Here is a 22,154-nt window from a genome sequence, read left to right on the forward strand (position 1 = left end):
TCAATGGAATGACACGTATTAGATATCTAAAGATATAAAGTAACACGGTGCTGTTTTGTAAATGCAGGTTAAGTGCTGGGTGTGTAAAGGCCGAGGATCCCACCTTAGCAATGATGTGTGCACCCACTGTAATGGCTTTGGACTTGAAAGGTAAGAAAGGATGATCAAGCTTCTGCTGAATCTGTGAATTCCAGTAAGGTGTAAGAGCCCAGTTTGGGAACAATGTCTGGTGATAGAAGTATCTTGTGTGTATGTCTAGAATGAGAATGAGAATCTCCTCCTTTCCTGCCCTGACCTTCCCCTGTCCTCTTCAGTAGCTTGGGATTCCGGGTAGTATTCAGCATTGTGGTTGCTAGGTGGGGTCTCTTCACACCGGGTAGCGTGTTCCCTATAATTTTTAAAAACATTAACGGTCAGGATTCATCCACAAATAACAGCCCCTGGAATGAAATATCACCTTATTGCAGAAAGGCCCTCATAGAGATGGGAGTCACATTGGAAAGGAATGTTTTCCTAAGTATTTTAGAGCAGAGCCATTTAGACTTCTCTCATTGTTACTAGGACAATATACTGAAGTCAGTCAGCCACATTGATATATACTACATTAGACAGCAATCTTAAATCCAGAATACAAAATACCCTGAATTTAACATTTCTTTTTAACCATCTTGAGTGCACCAAGGCATGGATTCTTTGACATGCATTTAATAGACAAGTCTCATATTAAAGTTGGTTGGATGGAAAATATGATGGCATTTGTCTAACTTGAGTTTCTTGTTGGTCCTCAGATGTACTCATTGCTCTGGCAAAGGGACAAGATTGTGCCAAATGTGCAAAGCAAGTGGACAACTAATGGTGTTCATCCAGCTGACAGTCAAGTGGTAAGCTTAATGGCTTTGTTGTGTGTAGGAGTATAGTGCTACTCAGTCACATTTTCAAGGGGTGTGGGAATTTAATGCAAGAATGCAGCCTTGGCGTAGTGTTTCCTCATCTATTTCCTGGTTGTTCATGCCTAGTTCAGGTAAAAGGAGGATGTCAAGACTTTGGAAGTGCTTTGATTATTCTGCCTATAAGGTGAGAAAGTGGCAATTTGTGCAATTTTCACGGATATACAACCATAATACGAATCTACAATACATCACTGCCCTTACCTAGCAGATCTCAGACTGACAGGTTGCAAGGACAGTTAATGAAAGAATTAAGAATGCTACACTCGTAGCACGGCGGAAATTGTAGTCAAACCCATTTCCTACAGAAAGGTCTTGCTCTTAACTTAGGGTTTTTTTTCCCTGGGAATACCTTACGCCAACACAGGAAATGAGGCAGCCTAGCAGAGATTAAAGAATTCATAAGCTAATGTAAATATGTCATTGGTTTGGAGGAGAAGAGACATTATAGGAGGCAGACAAGAAGGCAAAATTGGAGTTTGGGTTTTCTTTTTCAAAAAAAAAAGTGATTTTGGAGCAGAAAGAACATTTGGGTAGAAAGAAGATATTATTTGAAACAGTGCAGTCAAATTTAACAGTGGACAAATCTGTAACGTGTACATGTAGCTCTGTAATCCTTAAATGGTTATACTGGGAAGCTCTGTACCTAACACTCCATTGGGTGACGAATTAAGGTGCACTTACATATTGCAAAGATCTTCTGGAAGGTCTGGTGTAAAGACCAGTGAAAGCAGAAACAAGGGAGTTGTTTAGTGGATTGATGGAACTGGAATGTCGAGGACCAAGTAAAGGGAATCCTTAGAGTCAGGGAATTTGGAATACTTTCACCATTTTTCAGAAATAGAGTTTCAAAGACTCTGATCTTTAGTAGAGAGAAAAGCAAGGACTTAATTTCTGTTTTAAATGGGCAACTCCTGATTTTTGGACAGTTCTAGATTCTCCCCCAGAGGAAACATCCTGTGCACATCTACTCAGTCAAGACCCCTCAGGATCTTCCATGTTTCAATTAAGTCATCTGTTACTTTTCTAAACTCCAGTGGATACAAGCCTAGCCTACCCTCATACAATACCATGTACATTCCAGGTATTAGTCTGATAAACATTTGCTGAACTATGCCAATGCATTTGCCTTCTTCCTTAAATAAGGTCCCTAGTACTGTTCACAGTATTCCATTTGTGGTCTTGCCAATGTTCTGGCTCAAGCATAATCTCCCTACTTCTGAATGCAATGCCCCTCACAATAAATGGTTCCTGTTACCATTCCTAACTACTTCTTGTAACTGCAAACTACATTGTTTCATGATTCATGCATCAGGACATCCAGATCCCCCTGCACCTCAGAGCTCTGCAGTCTCTCATTGCTTAGATAACACACTTTTTAGTTTTGATTTTTCATGCCAAAATGGATAATTTTATATCATATTCCATTTGTTGCACTTTCGTCTACTCACGTTAAACATCTTTTTATGTAGTGCCTTTTTAATTTATAATTCTCCCCATCTTTGTGTCATCAGCAAACCTGGCAACTATATCTTCAGCCCCTTCAACCAAGTCATTTATATAAATTGTTAGAAGTAAAAAAAAATTAAAATAATACAAAACATTGAGGTCCCTGTAGCGCACAGCTCACTATATCTTGCTAACCTGAAAAAGACCAATTTTTGCCATTGCTTCTTTCTATTAGCCAGCCAAACATCTCTCCATGCAAGTATGCTCCCCCTCCACACCCCCCAATTCAAGTTTCTATTTTCCGAATTAGTGTTCGACGAGACACCTTACTAAATGGTTTCTGGAAATCTCAGCTTTCACTTATCCATGTTGAGTCTTACTACTTCACAGGGAACTCAAATAAATTGGTAAAATGTGAATTCCTTTTCACAGTGCCATGTTGATTCTGTCCCATTATGATCAACATGTCTTGCTGTATCTTCTTTCATAATAGCTTCTAACATTTTTACTGTGACTGACGTTAACGTAACAGGGCTGTAGTTTCCTGCTTTTTGTCTCCCTCCCTTTTTGAATAAAGGAGTTGCATTCGCTATCTTCTCATCATAGAGATATACAGAGCTGAAAATGTGTTTTCCTGAATAAGGGCTAGTGCCCGAAACGTCGATTCTCCTGCTCCTTGGATGCTGCCTGACCTGCTGCGCTTTTCCAGCAACACATTTTCAGCTCTGATCTCCAGCATCTGCAGACCTCACTTTCTCCATAGAGATATACAGCACAGAAACAGAACCTTTGGTCCAACTCATCCATGCTGACCGGATATTCTAAACTAATCTCGCCAGCATTTGGCCCATAGTCCCTCTTAAACCCTTCCTATTCATGTACCCATCCAGATGCATTTTAAATGTTGTTGTAATTGTACCAGCCTCCATCACTTCCTCTGGCAGCTCATTCCATATACACACTATTGTCTGTGTGAAAAAGTTGCCCCTTAGGTCCCTTTTTTATCTTTCCCCTCTCACCTTAAACCTTAGGTTTGGACTCCAATACCCTGGCAAAAAAGACCTTGGCTATCACCCTCTCAATGCCCCTCATTATCTTATAAACCTTTATAAGATCAATCCCTTAACCTCCGACACTCCAGGAAAAATACCCTAGCCCATTCAGCCTCTCCCTATATTTCAAACCCTGCAGTCCCATTAATGTACTCATGAACCTTTTCAAGTTTAACAACATCCTTGTCTAATGGAGACTTACCCAAATCAAGGGATTTTTGGAAAATTAAAGCCACCACATCGACTATCCCACTATTCATTTTTTCAAGACCCTAAGAGGAAGTCCATCAGGCTTAGGGCACCTTACAGCCTGCAGCTCCGAACATTTACCCGGTATCACTTCTTCAATACTTATACATTTCCTGAGTACCTCCCTTCCTTCCATTTCCACTTTGGGAAGTAATGTAAATTATGATATCTCCAAGTTTGTAGATGACACAAAGACGAATGTGAGAGTGGACTGTGAAGAGGATATTGAGATTCTTCAGTGTGATTTGGACAAGTTGAGTGAGTGGGCAAATGCATGTTAGATGAAGCATAATGAGGTGAATGTGACGTTATCCACATTAGTGGCAAAATAAGGAAGGCGGGTTAATACCTGAATATCACCGAAAATAAGCAGGCAAGAGTAGCAGATAGTGAAGAAAGCAAATGGCATGATAGGCTTCATAGCAAGATGGTTGGAGTACAGGAGCAGCGATGCCTTACTGTAATTGTACAGGGCCTTGGTGAGACAACAGCTAGAGGACTGTGTTTAGTTTTGCTCTCCCTCTCTGAGGAAGGATGTTCTGGCTGTGGATGGAGTGCAATAAAAATTTACCCACCTGTTTCCTGGGATGCCTGAATTGACCTATCAAGAGAACCTGGATCAGTTAGGATTATGTTCACTGGAGTTTAGAGGAGGGAGGGATACATCTCAGAAATCTGTAAATTTCTAACAGAACTGGACAGGGTAAAGGAAGGTAGGATGTTCACCATGATGGAGAGTCCAGAGCCAGGGGGCACAGTCTGTAAGTATGGAATTGACCATTTAGGACTGAGTTGAAGAGAAATTTCTTCACCCAGAGAGTGGTGAGCCTGTGGAATTCTCTGCCACAGAATCGGGTTGAAGCCAGAGCATTGAATATTTACAAAAAAGGGAGCTAGGTAAAGCATTTGGGGCTAAAGGGGTAAAAGGGTATGGGGAGAAAGTGGAAATGGCTTGGACGATCAGTCATGATCATGTCGAATGGTGAAGTAGTCTCACAAGGTCAAATGGCCTATTCCTGATTCTATTTTCTATGACTCTATATTCTTTGTATTTAGTATGTGGAATCTCAGTTATGAAGATTGGTACAAAATACCTCATCAATTCATCTGCCATTTCCTTACCTTCCATTATTATCTATGGACTCAGTTTTAAAATACCAACACTTTCACATTTTAAACTTTTTTTAATATGGAAACTCTTACTATTCACTTTTATATTTCTGACTAGCTTTCACTCATACCCTAACTTTTCTGTCTTCATTGCTTCATAATTCTTTACTGATTTTGTTTGTCATTTAGATAAATTATTTGGATGAGAATATAAAAAACATGGTCAGTAAGTTTACGGACAGTGGCATAGTAGACCATGGAGAAGATTTTCTAAGATTATACAGGGATCTTGATCGAATGGGTCAATGGGCTGAAAAATGGTCGATGGTGTTCAACCTGGATAAATGTGAGGTATTGCATTTTGGTAAAACAAACAAGGGCAGGGCTTATACAATTAATGGTGGGGCCTTGGGTAGTGTTGTAGAACAGAGGGGCAGGTACACAATTCTTTGAAGTTTGTGTCACATATAGACAGTGTGGTTAAAAAGGTGCTTGGCAAGCGTGCCTTCATTGCCCAAGCCTTTGAGAATAGCAGTTTGGAAGTCATGTTGAGGTGATAGAGGACATTGGTAAATCCTCTTCTGGAATACTGCGTCCAGTTGTGGTCACCCAGTTATAGGAAGGATACTCAGCTGGAGAGGGTTCGGGAGAGATTTACTGGGATGTTGCTGGGTATGAGTTATAAAGAAAGGCTGGATAGGCTAGGACTTCTTTCACTAGGAGACTGAGAGGCGATCTGATAGAAGTTTGTGAATGAAATTAATAGATAGATAGATTTATTGGTAGTTGTCTTTCCCCTAGGAGGGGAATTTCAAGACTGGGGGGCACATTTTTAAGATCAGAATGGTACTGGAAAAGCACAGCAGGTCAGGCAGCATCTGAGGAGCAGGAAAATCAACATTTCGGACAAAAGCCCTTCATCAGAGCCTTGGGGTGGAGAGATAAATGGGAATGGGGTGGGGCTGGAGGGAAAGTAACTGAGAGTGAAATAGGTAAATGGAGGTGGGGGTGAGGGTGATAGGTCAGAGAAGAGGGTGGGAAGGAAGATGAATAGGTGGAACAGGTCATGAGGATGGTGCTGAGCTGGAAGGTTGGAACTGGGGTAAGCTGGGTGGGAGGAGAAATGAGGAAACTGGTGAAGTCCACATTGATGCCCTCAGGTTGAAGTGTTCCGAGGCGGAAGATGAGGCGTTCTTCCTCAGGCGTCAGATGGTGAGGGAGCGGCGGTGGAGGAGGCCCAGGATCTGCATGTCCTTGGCAGAGTGGGAGGAGGAGTTGAAATATTCAGCCACGGCAATGGGATTGATTGGTGCCAGAGATGTTCTCTGAAGCGCTCTGCGAGTAGACATCCAGTCTCCCAAATGTAAAATAGACCACATCGGGAGCAATAGACGCAATAAATGATGTGTGGAAGTGCAGGTGAAACTTTGATGGATGTGGAAAGCTCCTTTGGGGCCTTGGATGGAGATGGGGGGGTGGGGTGGGGGGAGGTGTGGGCACAGGTTTTGGAATTCCTGTGGTGGCAGAGGAAGGTGTCAGGAGGGGAGGATGGGCTGTTAGGGGGCGTGGACCTGACCAGGTAGTTGCGGAGGGAACAGCCTTTACGGAAAGCGGATTGGGGTTGGGAGGGAAATATACCTCTGGTATTGGGGTCTGTTTGTAGATGGTGGTTCTACAAATCCATCGACTCCCACTGTTATCTGGATTACACCTCCTCCCACCCTACCTCCTGCAAAAATGCTATCCCTTACTCCCAATTCCTCAACCACATCTGCTCCCATGAGGACCAGTTCTACCGCAGAACACATCAGATGGCCTCCTTCTTTAAAGACCGCAATTTCCCCTCCCACGTAGTTGAGAATACCCTCCATTGCATCTCATTGCACCTCCATCCTCGAACCCCACCCCTCCAACCGCAACAAGGACAGAACTCTTCCACCCCACCAACCTCCTTATACATCGCATCATCCTCCGCCATTTCTCCCACCCACAAATGGACCCCACCACCAGGGATATATTTCCCTCCCCACCCCTATTCGCTTTTGACTAGACTAGACTAGACTAGACTTACAGTGTGGAAACAGGCCCTTCGGCCCAACAAGTCCACACCGACCCGCCGAAGCGCAACCCACCCATACCCCTACCTAACACTACGGGCAATTTAGCTTGGCCAATTCACCTGACCCGCACATCTTTGTGACTGTGGGAGGAAACCGGAGCACCCGGAGGAAACCCACGCAGACACGGGGAGAACGTGCAAACTCCACACAGTCAGTCGCCTGAGTCGGGAACTGAACCCGGGTCTACAGGCGCTGTGAGGCAGCAGTGCTAACCACTGTGCCACCGTAAAGACCATTCCCTCAACGACTACCTGGTCAGGTCCACGCCCCCTCACAACCCACCCTCCCCTCCTGGCACCTTCCCCTGCCACCGCAGGAATTGCAAAACCTGCGCCCACACCTCCTCCCTCACCTCTGTCCATGGCCCCAAAGGAGCCTTCCACACCCATCAGAGTTTTACCTGCCCTTCCATGCATGTCATATATTGTATCCATTGCTCCTGATGCAGTCTCCTCTACACTGGGGAGACAGGCAGTCTACTTGCACAGCACTTCAGAGAACATTGCCGGGACACCCGTACCAATCAACCCCACCACCTTGTGGCTGAATATTTCAACTTCCCCCTCCCACTCTGCCGAGGATATGCAGGTCCTGGGCCTCCTCCCCTGCCACTCCCTTATCACCCGATACCTGGAGGAACAATACCTCATCTTCCGCCTTGGGACCCTCTAACCCCAAGGCATCAATGTGGACTTCACCAATTTCCTAATTTTTCCCTCCCCCCACCTTACCCCAGTTCCCACCTTGCAGCTCAGCACCGTCCTCATGACCTGTCCCACCTGTCAATCTTCCTTCCCACTTATCAGCTCCACCCTCCTCTCTGACCTATCACTATTACGCCCACCTCCATCCACCTATTGTATTCTAAGCTACCTTCTCCCCAGCCCCACCCACCTTCCACTTTTCTCTCCACCCCTGAGGCCCCCAGCCTCGTCCTGATGAATGGCTTTTGCCCGAAACGTCGATTCTCCTGCTCCTCAGATGCTGTCTGACCTGTGCTTTTCCAGCACCAGTCCAACTTTGACTCTAATCTCCAGCAATGCAGTAATCACTTTTGCCTGGCATATTTTTAAGGTGAGAGGAGAGAGATTTTTGAAAAAAAAGACATGTGGGGCAGATTTTTTACAAAGAGGATCAATTGAATGTAGAATAAACTTTGAGAATGTGGTGGATGTGGGTACAATTACAACATTTAAAATATATTTGGATAGATACATGAATAGGAAAGGTTTGGAGGGATATGGGCCAGGAGTAGGTAGTTGGGACTAGTTTGGTTTGGGATTATGGACTGGTTGGAATAAAGGGTCGTGCTTCCGTACTGTATGACCCTAACTCTGTCTGATCTTCTGACTTTCCACCTGTCATTACACACCTATTTGCCTTTTCTTTACTGTTAATACTATCCTTAACCTTTCTAATTAACCACAAATGGTAGATGTGTTCCTTGAGATGGTCCTTACTCATTGATTGTACACTAACCTGTGTATTCTGAAATAACCCCTTTAAATGTCCACTAGTGTATCCCTATTGACCTTTCAGCTAATTTGCCAATTCACTTCAGGCAGCTTTGCTTCTATATCCTCATAATTGCCCTTATTTCACCTTTTAGAAAAGTCTCAGACCTATCTCGCTCTCCCCAGAGTTAATATAAAATTCAATCATATTATGATCGCTGCTACCCAAGGCCACCTTCACTATGAGATTGTTCATTAGATGTGGTATTTTGTAATCATAGGATTAACATAAAAACAGAAAACGCTGGAGAAACTGAGCAGGTCTGGCAGCATTGTGGAGAGAGAAACAGTTAATATTTTGAGTCTGATATTACTCTTCAAAGGTTCCAGTTCTCAAAGGGTCAAATTTACCCCTCATGTCTTTTTTAAATCTCTCACCTTGAAAATGTTCCCATTCATCTTGGAGTTCCTCATCCTAGGGAAAAGACAACTACCACTAACTCTATCTATACCCCTCATTATTTTATAAGCTTCCATTAGATCGCCTCTCAACCTCCAGCGTTTCTTTATAACTCAAACCGTCCATACCCGGGAACATCCTGGTAAATCTCTTTTTCTGAACCCTCTCCAGCTCCTATTTTCAATGTTTCTCCATTGTTTGTATTCTCCATCATGAAGATTGATGCAAAATACCTAATCAATTCATCTGCCATATCCTTACTTTCCATTCTAAGTATAATAATTAATCTGGTTCCTTCAGCCTTTTCTGGTCTGTTTTCAGATTGCTAACATTGAAGGTAATTTGCTTCCATTACCAGGTCTACTTTGCCTGCACTCTGGTGTTCTGACTCCAGAACCTGCACATCTAAGAAATTATCCTGAAAACACCTATGATCTCTTAATATTCCTCATATCTGCCTGTCTGACCTTTCTAGTCAATATGTCGATTAAAAATTATGGTCATCACCTTGCCTTTCTGATAAATTGTTTACTCCTTTATGCTCCAGCCAACTATGTTGCTAACTGCTCGTGGTCTGCACAGCACTCCCACAAGTGACATCAGGCCTTTGTGCTTCAATTGCTTTCACAATTTGGTTTGCTAAATTTAAGTTGTCCCTGTCTATTGTGTGACTGCTATCTTTAACTGACAGAGCAACCCCTCCTCATTTTTTCCAGCTTCCCGTCCTTCCTAAAGGTTATGTACTTATAAATATTCAGCTCCCCAAGCCGTGTAATCCTTTAAGATTAGAGTGGTGCTGGAAAAGCACAGCAGGTCAGGCAGCATCCGAGGAGCAGCAAAATCGACGTTTCGGGCAAAAGCCCTTCATGAGGGTTTTTGACCGAAACATCGATTTTCCTGCTCTTTGGATGCTGCCTGACCTGCTGTGCTTTTCCAGCATCACTCTAATCTTGACTGTAATCTCCAGCATCTGTAGTGCTCACTTTTGCCCATGTAATCCATTAAGCCATGACTCTGTAATGGTGAGTAATGCAAGTGGACGATTGAACTTTTGAAAATGCCTTGAGCTAATCCTTACATTCAAGTGCGTGTACAGTGTTACATAGGCTTCAGGCCTCAGTGCAGTTGTACTTTAACGACATCCCAATCATAATTTGACTCCACAGTTATTTAAAAAAATGAACTAAATAGCAATAAACTGTGTGTATGTATATACTGCGTTTAAATAAAACCAAACTTTTGTATCCACACATAAAGCCATTGCAGTCCTTCAACAAAGAGGTGATACAAAATATCAAGACATAGCAGCTCCTGCCCGTATTTGTTGTGGATAGAACGCAGGACAACAGATCAATATTTGTATCCAGGCTTACTATTACAATACAACTTCACTGAAAGAGGGAGGTTTTGTTACATGCCAACCGTTTCCTTTCAAAGGGCATGGCTAAGCCTAACCTTTAGCTACACTGCACTGAAAGAAACTAAGTTATACCTTTTCTTCAATTAGGAAAAATAACATCTACGAAAAAATTGCTGATCAACAAAGTGGACTTCCTTTGGACCTTTATAACAAAATGGCAGGCCAGAACATCTTCACTGATCAACAATACAGGGTAAGAAAAGGCATTTTCTCTACAAGCTCAGCATTATGAAAGGTTAGACCTGCAGTTGCTGAGTGAGTTTATCAACTCAGCTGCAGAGAGATCAAAGGGCTGGCTTGTGTGGGAGATGAGTAAAGGTCACTCCTAGAGTACAAACTGAACATATATACACAAGAGCAGGAGAAGGCTATTTGGCTCCTCGAGACTGTTCTACTATTTAATAAGATCATGGCTGATCTGATAATAACTTCACATTCCCCTGACCTTTCACCTCTGTGCTTACCAAGAACCTATCCTTCTCCGCCTTAAAAATATTCAAAGATAGTAATTCCATCACTTTTTTTCCTTTTTGTGAGGCTGTGTTAAACCTGACCTAGGGGAACTTGATGCTGGTGTGGATTCACTGTCCTGAATGACTACAATCTTCACAAAGGAGCTTCGATGTTGAGAGCAGGTTATACGCTCAGTCACTGTGCTTGAGGGTTAGAGACACCCCTCAGATTGGACCAATGGTTATGTTAATACTGATGGATTCAGTGATGGAAAATACATTCAACATTGAGATGGAATAGATAGATAGATTCTCTCTTGTTGCAAATGATCATTGCCTGGCATTCATGTGGCAAGAATGCTACTTGCCACTTTTGAGCCCAAGTCTGGTTATTTTCCAAATCTTGTTTTACATTTGAACTCCTTCTCACTATCTGAGGAGTTGTGAATAGTGCTGAACATTGTGCATTCATCAACAAACATCCCCCCTTCTGATGTTATGATTAAATTAGATCAGATTCCCTACAGTATGGAAACAGGCCCTTTAGCCCAACAAGTTCACATCGACCATCCACAGAGAAACCCACCCAGACCCATTCCCCTACCCTATAAATACCCTTCACTAATGCATCTAACACTTTGGGCAATTTAGCACAGCCAATTCACCTGACCTGCACATCTTTTGGATTGTGGGAGGAAACCAGAGCACCCAGAGGAAATCCACGCAGACATTAGGAGAATGTACTAACTCCACACACAAGGCTGGAATCGAACCCGGGTCCCTGGCGCTGTAAGACAATAGTGCTAACCACTTCAACCACTGTGCCGCCCATTGGCGGATGGAGGAAAGGTAATTGATGAAGCAGTTGAAGCTGGTTGGGCCTAGGACATGCTCTGAGAAACTCTTACAGAGACGTCCTGGAGCTGAGATGACTACCCTCCAACAACCACTATAATCTATCTTGATGTCTGGTATGACTCCAACCAGTGGAGAGTTATCCCCCTTTTCCCCAAGAAATGATTGGAGACATTGGATACTGTAAAGGCTAAGGGCCCTGACAACATTCCAATAATAGTACTGAAGGCTTGTTCCAGAACTTCACACTCCCCTAGCCAAGCTCTTCCTATAGTTACAACACAGGCATCTCCTTGACAATGAGGAAAATTTCCCAGGTAGGTTTTGTACATTTGCAAAAAAAGGATAAATCCAACCTAGCCAATTACTGCCCCATCAGCGTACTCTCGATCATCCATAAAGTGATGGAAGGTATCATCAACAGTACTATCAAGCAGTACATTCTCAGCAATAACCTGCTCAGTGACCCCCACCAGTTTGAGTTCTGCCAGGGTCACTCAACTCCTGACCTCATTACAGCCTTGGTTCAAACATGCACAAAAGAGCTGAATCCCAGAGGTCAGGTGAGAGTGACAGCTCTTGACATCAATGCTGCAATCGACTGTTTTGCATCCAGATCAAACATTTTGTAATATCACATGGAGTGAATCTAATTTGTTGAAGCCTGCTGTTGCTGAAGACCACTGGAGGAGACCAAGATGGATTATTCACTTGGCACATCCGGCTGAAGATTGCTGCAAATGTTTCAGCCCTATCCTTTGCGCTCATGTGCTGGGCTCCCCCATCATTGAAAATGGGGATATTTGTGGCGCTTCCTACCCCAGTGAGTTGGTTAGTTGTCCGCCACCATTTGACATTGGTTGTGGAATTGCTTCGCTCTATCACTTGCTGCTTATGCTCTTTTTGACGTATAAGTGGTCCTGTTTGTACCTTTGGGGATTGGAAGATACATTTCCTGCTTAAATTATTAATATTTCAGGAACAATGAATATTTTTCTTGCTTTCTTTGGGAAAAGAAGATTTCACCTCTTATCCCACGTCTCTATACAGCCTGGTCTCTGCTTATTTCATGGGATGTGGGAAGATGTTATATGTATTTTGTTTATTGATCTTTGAAGTTTTTAAAGGTTAAAGGGACTTTCAGAGATTTGTGGTGATTGCCATTCATCATTTGCTCAAGAAATATTATTGTTTGTTGTAAATTTTTTTAACTATTCAATCATTGGATGTAGATGTCACTTATTAGTTCAGTATTTTAGCCCAAAGGGCAATAATGAATCAACCACGTGGCTGTGAATCTAGAGTCACAATCAAACCAGACCAGGTAAAAAATGACAGATTTCTTGCCTGAAAGGACGTTAGTGAATCTCATGAGTTTCTATGATAATTGACATTGCCTAAGTGGTCGCCATTATGCTAGCTTTTCATTCCAGAGCTCCATTTAATTCAAATTCCACTACCTGCCATTATGTTTCTTTAAGAAAATAAGAGTTATGGGGCAGGAGTAGGCAAGACAGGCCTCAAGCCTGACCCAACATTTAATATGATCATGGCTGATCTCATCTCGGCCTCAAATCCACTTTCCTGCCTGCTCTCCATAACCCTTCAACCCAATGCTGAAGATGTGGGAAGATGTCATATGTATTTTGTTTATTGATTAGACCATAAGACATAGGAGTGAAAGTAAGGCCATTCGGCCCATCGAGTCCACTCCGTCATTCAATCATGGCTGATGGGCATTTCAACTCCACTCACCCACATTCTCCCATAGTCCTTAATTCCTTGTGACATCAAGAATTTATTAATCTCTGTCTTGAAGACATTTAGCGTCCCAGCCTCCACTGCACTCCGCGGCATTGAATTCCACAGGCCCACCACTCTGGCTGAAGAAATGTCTCTGCATTTCTGTTCTGAATTTACCCCCTCTAATTCTAAGGCTGTGTCCACGGGTCCTAGTCTCCTTGCCTAACGGAAACAATTTCCTAGCCCTGAATTATCTTGTAATTATCTTGATTTTTGAAGTGTTTTAAACTTTTCCTCAGTACATTACTGTATCCTTTCTGATTGGGATTTGTCACTAAAGGTTTTTATTTCAATCCTGGCTGAACTGTACAGAAACATAAGCACTTCATCCAGGTTAACACTGTATTAATCTGCTGAGAGTGTGGAGCCCATCTTTCAGCTGAGACATTAACCCGTAACTCTATACCTTATAAAGGGCTTACGCCCAAATCGTCAATTCTTCTGCTCCTTGGATGCTGCCTGATTAGATTAGATTAGATTACTTACAGTGTGGAAACAGGCCCTTCGGCCCAACAAGTCCACACCGACCCGCCGAAGCGTATACCACCCAGACCCATACTCCTACATTTACCCTTTCACCTAACACTATGGGCTCTGCTGTGCTTTTCCAGTGCCATATTTTCTGACTCTATCTGTCCTGTCAAGTGATTGTGAAAGATTCAGTGCCACTGTCCACTAAAGAGAAGGGTATCTCATCTAGTGTCCGAGCATTTAGCTCTCAATCAGTGTTGCTCAAACAGATTATCTGGTCTTTTTTTCTCATTGCTGTTGCGGGAATTGTGTGCGTGTCTGCTGCATTTCCTTCACTATATATCAAAGTGATGACTTCTTTGGTTGGGAGGATCTTTGAGATATCCTGAGGAAATGACAAGTGTTTAGATAAGGACAAGTTATTTCTTGCTTTTGGTCTTTCCCCTTCTTTGATCAAATACTGGAGAAGAACAAAAATATAAAGTAAACATTTGCTGGACTCTTGACATTTCACAACTCTCTTGTCTCATTCAGTTTGATAATGATAATGTTTGTAAATTTAACAGATCCACAATAAATTTGATTGAATAATGCAGGTAGTGATTTGTGCATTTGGATTTTGAACTCCAAATGGTTTGACATTCTGAATTTGTAATAGTCTTTGTGTTCCTACCCTTTCTGGTTTGTCCCCTTAGGTCTATCCGATAGTGGGATTTCCAGAGAATCAGATTAATCAAGCCTCTCAGCTAGCCATCCAAAAACATCAGAACGAGCTGATGAGAACCTCCCACATAATCCAACAGGTGAGTTTATGAAAATATGGCCAGAACCTACAGTAATTCATTATGAATCTCTGTTTCCAAATGGGAGCGTGATTTGATTCAGATGTTTTGCGTGTGATCATTTTCGATCTGTTGTTGCATTTGTTTCACGTGTAACAGCTGAAATCACTGCATTTCACCACTTGGGACAACAGTCCTTGGGTCAGCCTTTTCAACTTTGGTTCCTAACAACTCTGGGTACCAAGTCCATGTCAATGAGCTGACAGTATTGTTAAAGGGAAAAGCCCTGATTGACCCAGAATTAGGTTTGGCACTCCAGTCAGTTGTGCTAGGCACAGGGAGAAGGTGGGAAATAGTCTTGAAGGGCAGTTTTAAAGGCAAACAGCTTGCCTTTACCTGGATAAAGCGAGCAGGAAGGACGAGTGTGCACTTCCTGTCAAGGAAGCCTTCTGTTTTTAGTACATTTCACACCTGCCTTCTCCATGTAAGAGCTCCAGTACTCTCATTGCTAACAGAAAGTATCCATATAATTCCACCCATTGGCTAATGGTGGCACTTACCAAAGAAATTTTAACCAGTTGGGTCAATGGTCTGAGGAGTGACAGATGGAGTTTAATTCGGACAAACACGAGATATTACACTGTGGCAGGACTTGTACAGTTAATGGTGTGGCACTGGGAAGTGTTGTCGAATAGAGAGACCTAGGAGTTCACGTACATAATTCTTTCAAATTTGCTTCGCAGGATAGTTAAGAAGATGTTTAGCATGCTTGCCTTCATTGGTCAGACCATTCAGTAGAGGATTTGATGACATATTGAGGTTGTATAGGATGACATGTTGAGGTTATGCAGGATGTCGGTGTGACCTCCTCTGATCCCTTATAGGAAGGATATTATTAAACTGGAGAGGGTTCGGAAAGATTTATCAAAATGTTGCCGGGAATGGAGGGTTTGAGTTATAAGCAGAAACTGGATAGGCTGGGACTTTCTACACTGGAACGGAAGTTGAGGGGTGAACTTAGAAGTTTATAACATAATGAGGGGACAGAGATAAGGTGAATAGCAAATATCTTTTCCGTAAGGTGGGGGAGTTCAAAACTAGGGTGTATATTTTTAAGGTGAGAGGAGAAAGATTTACAAACATCATGAAGGGTAACATTTTTTTACATGGAATATGGTTCTACATGGAGAAGGTAGACGTAAAATGTACCAAAAACAGGAGGCTTTCTTGACTCATCCTTCCTGCTATCCTTCTGGAATGACCTTCCAGAGGACGTGGTGGATGTTGGTACAGTTACAACATTTAAAAGACATTTGGATAGGTACATAATAGGAAAGGTTTGGAAAGATGCGGGTCAAACATAGGCAGGTGGGACTAGTTTAGTTTGGGAACGTGGACTTGTATCGAAAGAGCCAGTTTCCATGCTATATGACACAACGATCTCTGTTTCACATTCCCCAGCTCCTCCACCTCAAGTCAGGAAAATATACAGGCTGCTGTCAGCTCTAATGCTGCTTCCCATATTGCCCTCAGTGTTGCCATTTCATGATGTAAAAGTGTTAGGCTTAAAAAAAACACTGACTTCTAAAATGGAATGGATGCACAGTGGTTCAATATATCCACAGCCTTCTCACATCCCCTCCCCACACCTCTCCCCCCCCCTCCCCACCACCCCCACAGCCTACACTCACCTCTGTTTCCCATTTGCAGCACCACAGGAAGATAAATAATTTCCCCCACTTAGAACTGTAGAAGCAGGAGTAAGCTATTCAGCTGTTTGTTTCCTGCCTGCCAACCAGTTCTCTATTCATCTTACTGCACTACCCCCTATCCTATGCTCTTTAATTTTAAATGCTGTTTGCATACATTAATTTGTAGCCTCCCTTCCCATTCCTCTTTATCCAGCCCAGGGATCTGTCCTTAGCCCCCTCTTGTTTCTCATCTACAGGCTGCCCCTCAGGGGCATCACCTGAAAACACAGCATTAACTTCCACATGTATGTCAGTGATACCCAACCCTACCTTTCTGTACCCCTCCCACATCTCCAACCTGTCAGGCTATATGTCCAGCATCCATCCAGCAACAAAAATCTCCTACAGCCAAATATTGGGAAGACCATTGCCGTCAGTCCTGATCTCAAACATTGTTCCCGAAACATTGACTTCATCCCAGTGCTGAGTAACTTGCTGAGCTGAACCAGATTGTTGGATGCCTTGGGGCTATGCTTGATTCCAGGATCAGCAGTGAATCACGTATCTACACCATTGCTCAATCCCATCTACTTCCACCTCTGTAAATTTGGCCTGTATCCAACCTTGAAACTCTCATCTCTCCTTTGATATCTCGAGACTTGATTATTGAGTCCTGGCTCAACTCACGCCCTATTCTACCCTCCACAACCTGCTCTGCAGAATTCGGCCAGCTATTGCCACCCTTGTGTTCACTAACTTACATGAAAAATGAAGGAATGCCTTGTCCTTAAAATTCTCAGCATTGTTTCAAATCCCTTTATGACTTCATTCCTCCCTGTCTCTGTAGTCTCATCCATTCCTACCCTGTCCTTGAGGTACCTGCACTCCTTGAATCCTGGCCTCATCATCACCCCTGATTTTTGAAACCTCCGCTATTGGTTGCCACATTTCCAGCTGTCCAATCCCTAAGCTCTGGAAAGCCCTTCCTAAACCTCCCCATCTTGTACAAAAATCCTCCTGAGATATGAACTGTTAACCCAGGTTATGATCTCCTTTATATCTATCAAATTTTGTGTGATAATGTCCTGGTAAAGTTCTTCAGACTTTTTACTCTGCTAAAGGCACGGCGTAAATGCAAGTTATTGATTTGCAACTATACTGGTTCACTGTGTGAGTATTGAAATCACTATGCGCTCAATTGTATCTGAAGTAATGCACACTGTAAATTTAGCTTCTGATCAAGTCTTCTATAAGCAGGCTCGATCAGAAGCTAAATTTACAGTGTGCAGACTGAAGTTAGGAAACTCTGAAAAATGCCACTAAATTACTAAATTCTCTCTTCTTGGCAGCGTCAGACAATTGAGTTCATTCCAATTACTCAAGTGTTCTACGAATGGAAAGGAATAGAATACAACTACTTCACATGCGGTACGGAAAATAAAGTGTATGCCCCAGACTATCCTGCAAAGTGCTGCTGCTGCAGCATTCTGTAACCATTCCAATTTGAAACTGCTGTTCCTCCCTAGAGAATGTCCACACAACAGCCAAGATGCAGCAGCTCACTACCAGCTGCTCAAAACCCAGCTCTTATTCAGCAAGTTGTCGGTGAGTTTATTCTGCCAAACCTATGCCAGTTTCTCCAATCAGTAGTTGATCATCACTCTAATAAATAAGACAATGGACCAGTCCTCCGAGTCTCTCCATGGTTTACTGGTGGATTACCCCATCCAATGAGTCCTTGATTGGGATGGCTCCTGTTCAGATGATGATGTCTACCGTAATAGGAATGGGTACTGCAGTTACAGTTAAGGAGTGTGGCAGAATTACTAAAGTTCCAGCAGTGACCCAGTGACCTTTGGGAGTGCAGATGTATTGTGGGATGTTTGGTCAGGCCTGGCTGTATTGGCCCCACTCAGGTAAAAGGACTGGCAGCATCTATGCTCGTTGTTTCTGAATGGGGATATCTCTCCAGTAACTACTCGCTCCCATTATAGAATCGGGTTGATTTTATAAAACTTAAGCTTCCAATCTGTGATCTCTGTTCTGCTTAAACACTAACTCTGTCTGTTGAGACTTTGCAATGGAAACCTTGCGTTAGTTGTATGTCAGTTGCATGCAAGTAGAAATTAGTAATTGGGGTTTCACTCGAGCATATAAAATATTCACTGGTGAGTTAGGAGGTGGATGTTTGCAAAGTTTCATTCTGTAAATAACGGCAAGACCGTGTAGGTTGGCTGAAGTATCCTTCTCATGTTCTCCTTTCTGGTGTAGACCACCTCGCATTATAAGATAACCTTTTGTAAGTCACTGTGGAAATATAATTAATCCTCAGGAGGTCTACACCCAGAATAAAGGTGGTGTGGCACATAATATCGCTGTGGGCCTGTGCTGTGATGAAAGCAACAAGATGAGATTGAGCATCTGCATTGCTGACTGGTATCTCATCAACATAGAGGCTCTGCATTTGTGCAGATATCCTGAGGGAAAGGAGATAGTCCAGAGAACATCACAAATAAGTCTAAAGGTAATTCTCTGCCAATGAGAGCAAATGGGCTGTTATTTCTGTGGTGGGGACAGAGAGGCGTTGTGAGCAACTGCAACACAAAAGGGACATTTGTGTTTATGAAGGGAACAGGATAACTACCGAGTCTACTTTTGTGCGTTTTTTTCTAGTTACTGAAACTATAATTTGCGTAGTCCACATGTGACATGTTTATGGCTTTACAAGAATTAAATTCACAAGATCTTCTAAAGAAACAAGACTGAGGGCGAAAGACCGACACACAAAACTCAGTGTAGAGAGGGAGAGAGAGAGAGAGAGACGAAAAGAGAGAGACACAGACTGAGAGAAAAAGGGACATGCACACACAGACCAATAGAGAAATGCACATAGGCCAAGAGAGAGAGAGACACGTACAGACCCGATATAGAGAAAGACAGTGGCACACTTAGACCCAGTATTGGGGGAGTGGGGGGGGAAGAGCAAAGGAGGACAGGAACATAAGGACCAAGACACACACACACACACCAAGAAACAGAAATTGAGACAAAACATGCAGACTGAGAAAGAGGGAGAGACACACACAGACTGAGAGAAAGACAAACAGAATTAGATGCACAGACCAAGGGACCAAGGCTGGGACAAAGGTTGACTGAGATACAACCGCACATGCAGACTGAGAAACAAAGATGGAGACACACGCACAGATCAAGAGGGAAAGATGGAGAGACTCACTGACCAAGAGAGAGAGAGAGAGAGAGAGAGAGGATGACAAACATACAGACCGCGAGGGTTCGGCAGAGACTCAGGACATTCAGAGATCACCATGACAACAGATCATGGCAGTCTGGTCCAGGGTTGCCACCAGATTGGTGTGGTCTCAGCCATCTGGAGGAATGCTGGATAGTGTACAAAGAAGGCCTCTCTGAAAAGCTTTGCTCCTGTCTCCTCTCTCAGTCCGAAGGTGTGTATGTTAAGTAGATTGGCCATGCTAAATTGTCCATAGTGTTCAGGGATGTGCAGGCTGGATGGATTAGCTATGAGCCATTGGAAATGCAGGGTTATAGAATAAAGGGATGGGGTCTGGGTGGGTTGCTCTTCAGAGGGGCAGTGTGAATCAATGGGCTGAATGGCCTGCTTCCACACTATAAGGATTCTATGATTTATGATATCCAGAGGCTGCCTTGATTTACTGTTTCAGGACCCCCTGACTAAATGGTATTCCCCTTGACTGATAACTATTCCCCCTTGATTTTGAGACATGGTTGTTAACATAAAGCATGTGCCATTTGTCCTCTCACATAAGTTGCTGGTATGTTGGAGTGTGAGACAGTGTTGTGCAGTGTATCCATCCCCTTGACTCTGTTTTGACTTGCTTATAGCACAGAGGTGCTGTGCACTTGTTAGCACTCAGACTGAGGAGGAAAAGTGCTAGAAAGTGAGGCTGGGGGTGACTGTGAGCATCCAATTAGGTTCTAAATAAAGGAGCTCTAAGGAAGCAAGTGAGAGCAGCCTTGAGAAGTAGCCTGGTCCACTCTATCAGCTGGATGCCTGTCCTTTCAGCAACCTCAAAGTGAGAAGCTCATCGTGATGTTCCGAAACTCAATTGGAAAATGTGACATGTTGCTTTCGACGCCAAGAAAACCACACTCAGTCCTGACGAAGGGTCACTGGACCTGAAACATTAGCCCTGCTCTCTCTCCACTAATGCTGCCAGATCTGCTAAGTTTCTACAGCAATTTCTGTCTCTGATTTCCAACATCCACAGTTCTTTCTGTTTCCTAGTTTTTGTTTGTTTGTTATAATTTGTTGTTTTCGATTCTAAGAAGAATTCAAGCTCTGATGTACTGGACTGGATGTTGGTGGCATTGTGACTGAATGAGTTCAGAACTATGTTAACTAACACTTGCTTTTCCAAATAATTTTTTGATACTACTATCTCAAGAAGCCTAATGATAACACCCAATCTGTCTTTTGATCTTGTTTCTGAGAATTGAGCTGTAGACTTCCACTATTTCCATGGTCCAAATATATGGGTAAAGTACTGCAGTGGTTTTCCATTGTTGTCTACAGTTAGAGTTTTGATTTACTTCCTAATGCATATTGGTGACCTAAGCTCACTTGCTTTGTTCATGTACACTTCAGCGCAATCTGTTTTGACATTAAGCTCCGAATTCTTATACTGTCTTTGATTCTTCTCTTTACCAACTGCACTGGAAGGACATACAGCCTGATAACAAACCTGTTTAGCCCCGCTACAAACTCACCTTCTTCCACAACCTAACAAGTCCCGGAATGAGGTTCAAACTTGGAGCTTCTTGCTCAGAGTTAGGGATACTACCACTGCGCCACAACACTTACTAACAGTGCTGCAAATTGTATAAATATCAAGTTTTTGAAGAAGTAATTACCCTACGTCACCTTTAACATATTGAAAGATTGAGGACAGGCAGTGTGAATGGGGAAAAACAGCTTTACATATTCATAGCTGAACCGTACACTATGGCGCGGTACCTACCAGAGAAACATTGTACTTTAAATATAGTTCGAAATATCTGTCCCATTTTAATTGTAATGAATCCTGATTTGTAATTGTCTAATTTTATCTATTGGAATATTTGTTGAAATGAATCATTTTCACTTGATTAAAACATTTTTGGACATTAATGCTGTCTCCGTTTGTTTCTTAACACCTGAAGCTTTTAATTATAATTCTGTGTTCTGAATGCAAGAATAGCTTCTTTCCCAATGTTATCAGACTTATGACCTCTCATATATTAGAGTTGATCTTTCTCTGCACCTTCTCTTCAGCTGTAACACTGTATTCTGCATTCTGTGCTATTCCTCTCATGTACTTGTCTAAGGTATGATTGGTCTGCTTAGCATGCAGAACAATACTTTTCACTGTATCTTGGTACATGTGACAGTAATAAATCAAATCAAATCATTCATTATTTGTCGAAACCAGCTTGCCAGACCACTATAGGATTATTCATTGTAGAGTCACCCTGTCAGACAGTCTCCACACTCCTGAGGGTGGGGAGGGGGAAAGTGAATAGTCAGAGGTGATGGTCCATGTTAAGATCATTGACTCCAGCTGAAGGGTGGGATACTGTGAGCAGATGCAGTAAGTGAGGAAAGAAATTTGAAACCATGGCAACAAAAGTGTTAGCTCCTGAATTCATCTCAATGCCACACACTTGTGAATACTGTAATTAGGTAACCATTGGTGGAAATGGTTAAGAGATACAATCAAGCATGCTGGGAATTTTGGTCAAGGTTGTTTAAACTCTGACCTTGGTTAAAGCTGCCGCCAGGAAATGTTGTGACCTATAGTTT

General features: G+C 42.8%; 1 protein-coding gene across 1 annotated transcript in view; it reads left to right on the plus strand.

Moving 5' to 3' along the window:
* Nucleotides 1–21,482, plus strand: part of LOC132822394 (protein SSUH2 homolog) — a 64,268-nt gene extending 42,786 nt beyond the window's left edge. Inside the window, exons 9-13 of the mRNA XM_060835743.1 lie at nt 68–150; nt 789–881; nt 10,349–10,454; nt 14,538–14,645; nt 17,665–21,482. Coding sequence (XP_060691726.1) covers nt 68–150; nt 789–881; nt 10,349–10,454; nt 14,538–14,645; nt 17,665–17,808 — 534 coding nt within the window. The 3' untranslated portion in view covers nt 17,809–21,482. The remainder of the gene's footprint in view (nt 1–67; nt 151–788; nt 882–10,348; nt 10,455–14,537; nt 14,646–17,664) is intronic.
* Nucleotides 21,483–22,154: the final 672 nt, after the last annotated feature.

Source organism: Hemiscyllium ocellatum, chromosome 14, assembly GCF_020745735.1.
Source record: "Hemiscyllium ocellatum isolate sHemOce1 chromosome 14, sHemOce1.pat.X.cur, whole genome shotgun sequence".
NCBI lineage: Eukaryota > Metazoa > Chordata > Chondrichthyes > Orectolobiformes > Hemiscylliidae > Hemiscyllium > Hemiscyllium ocellatum.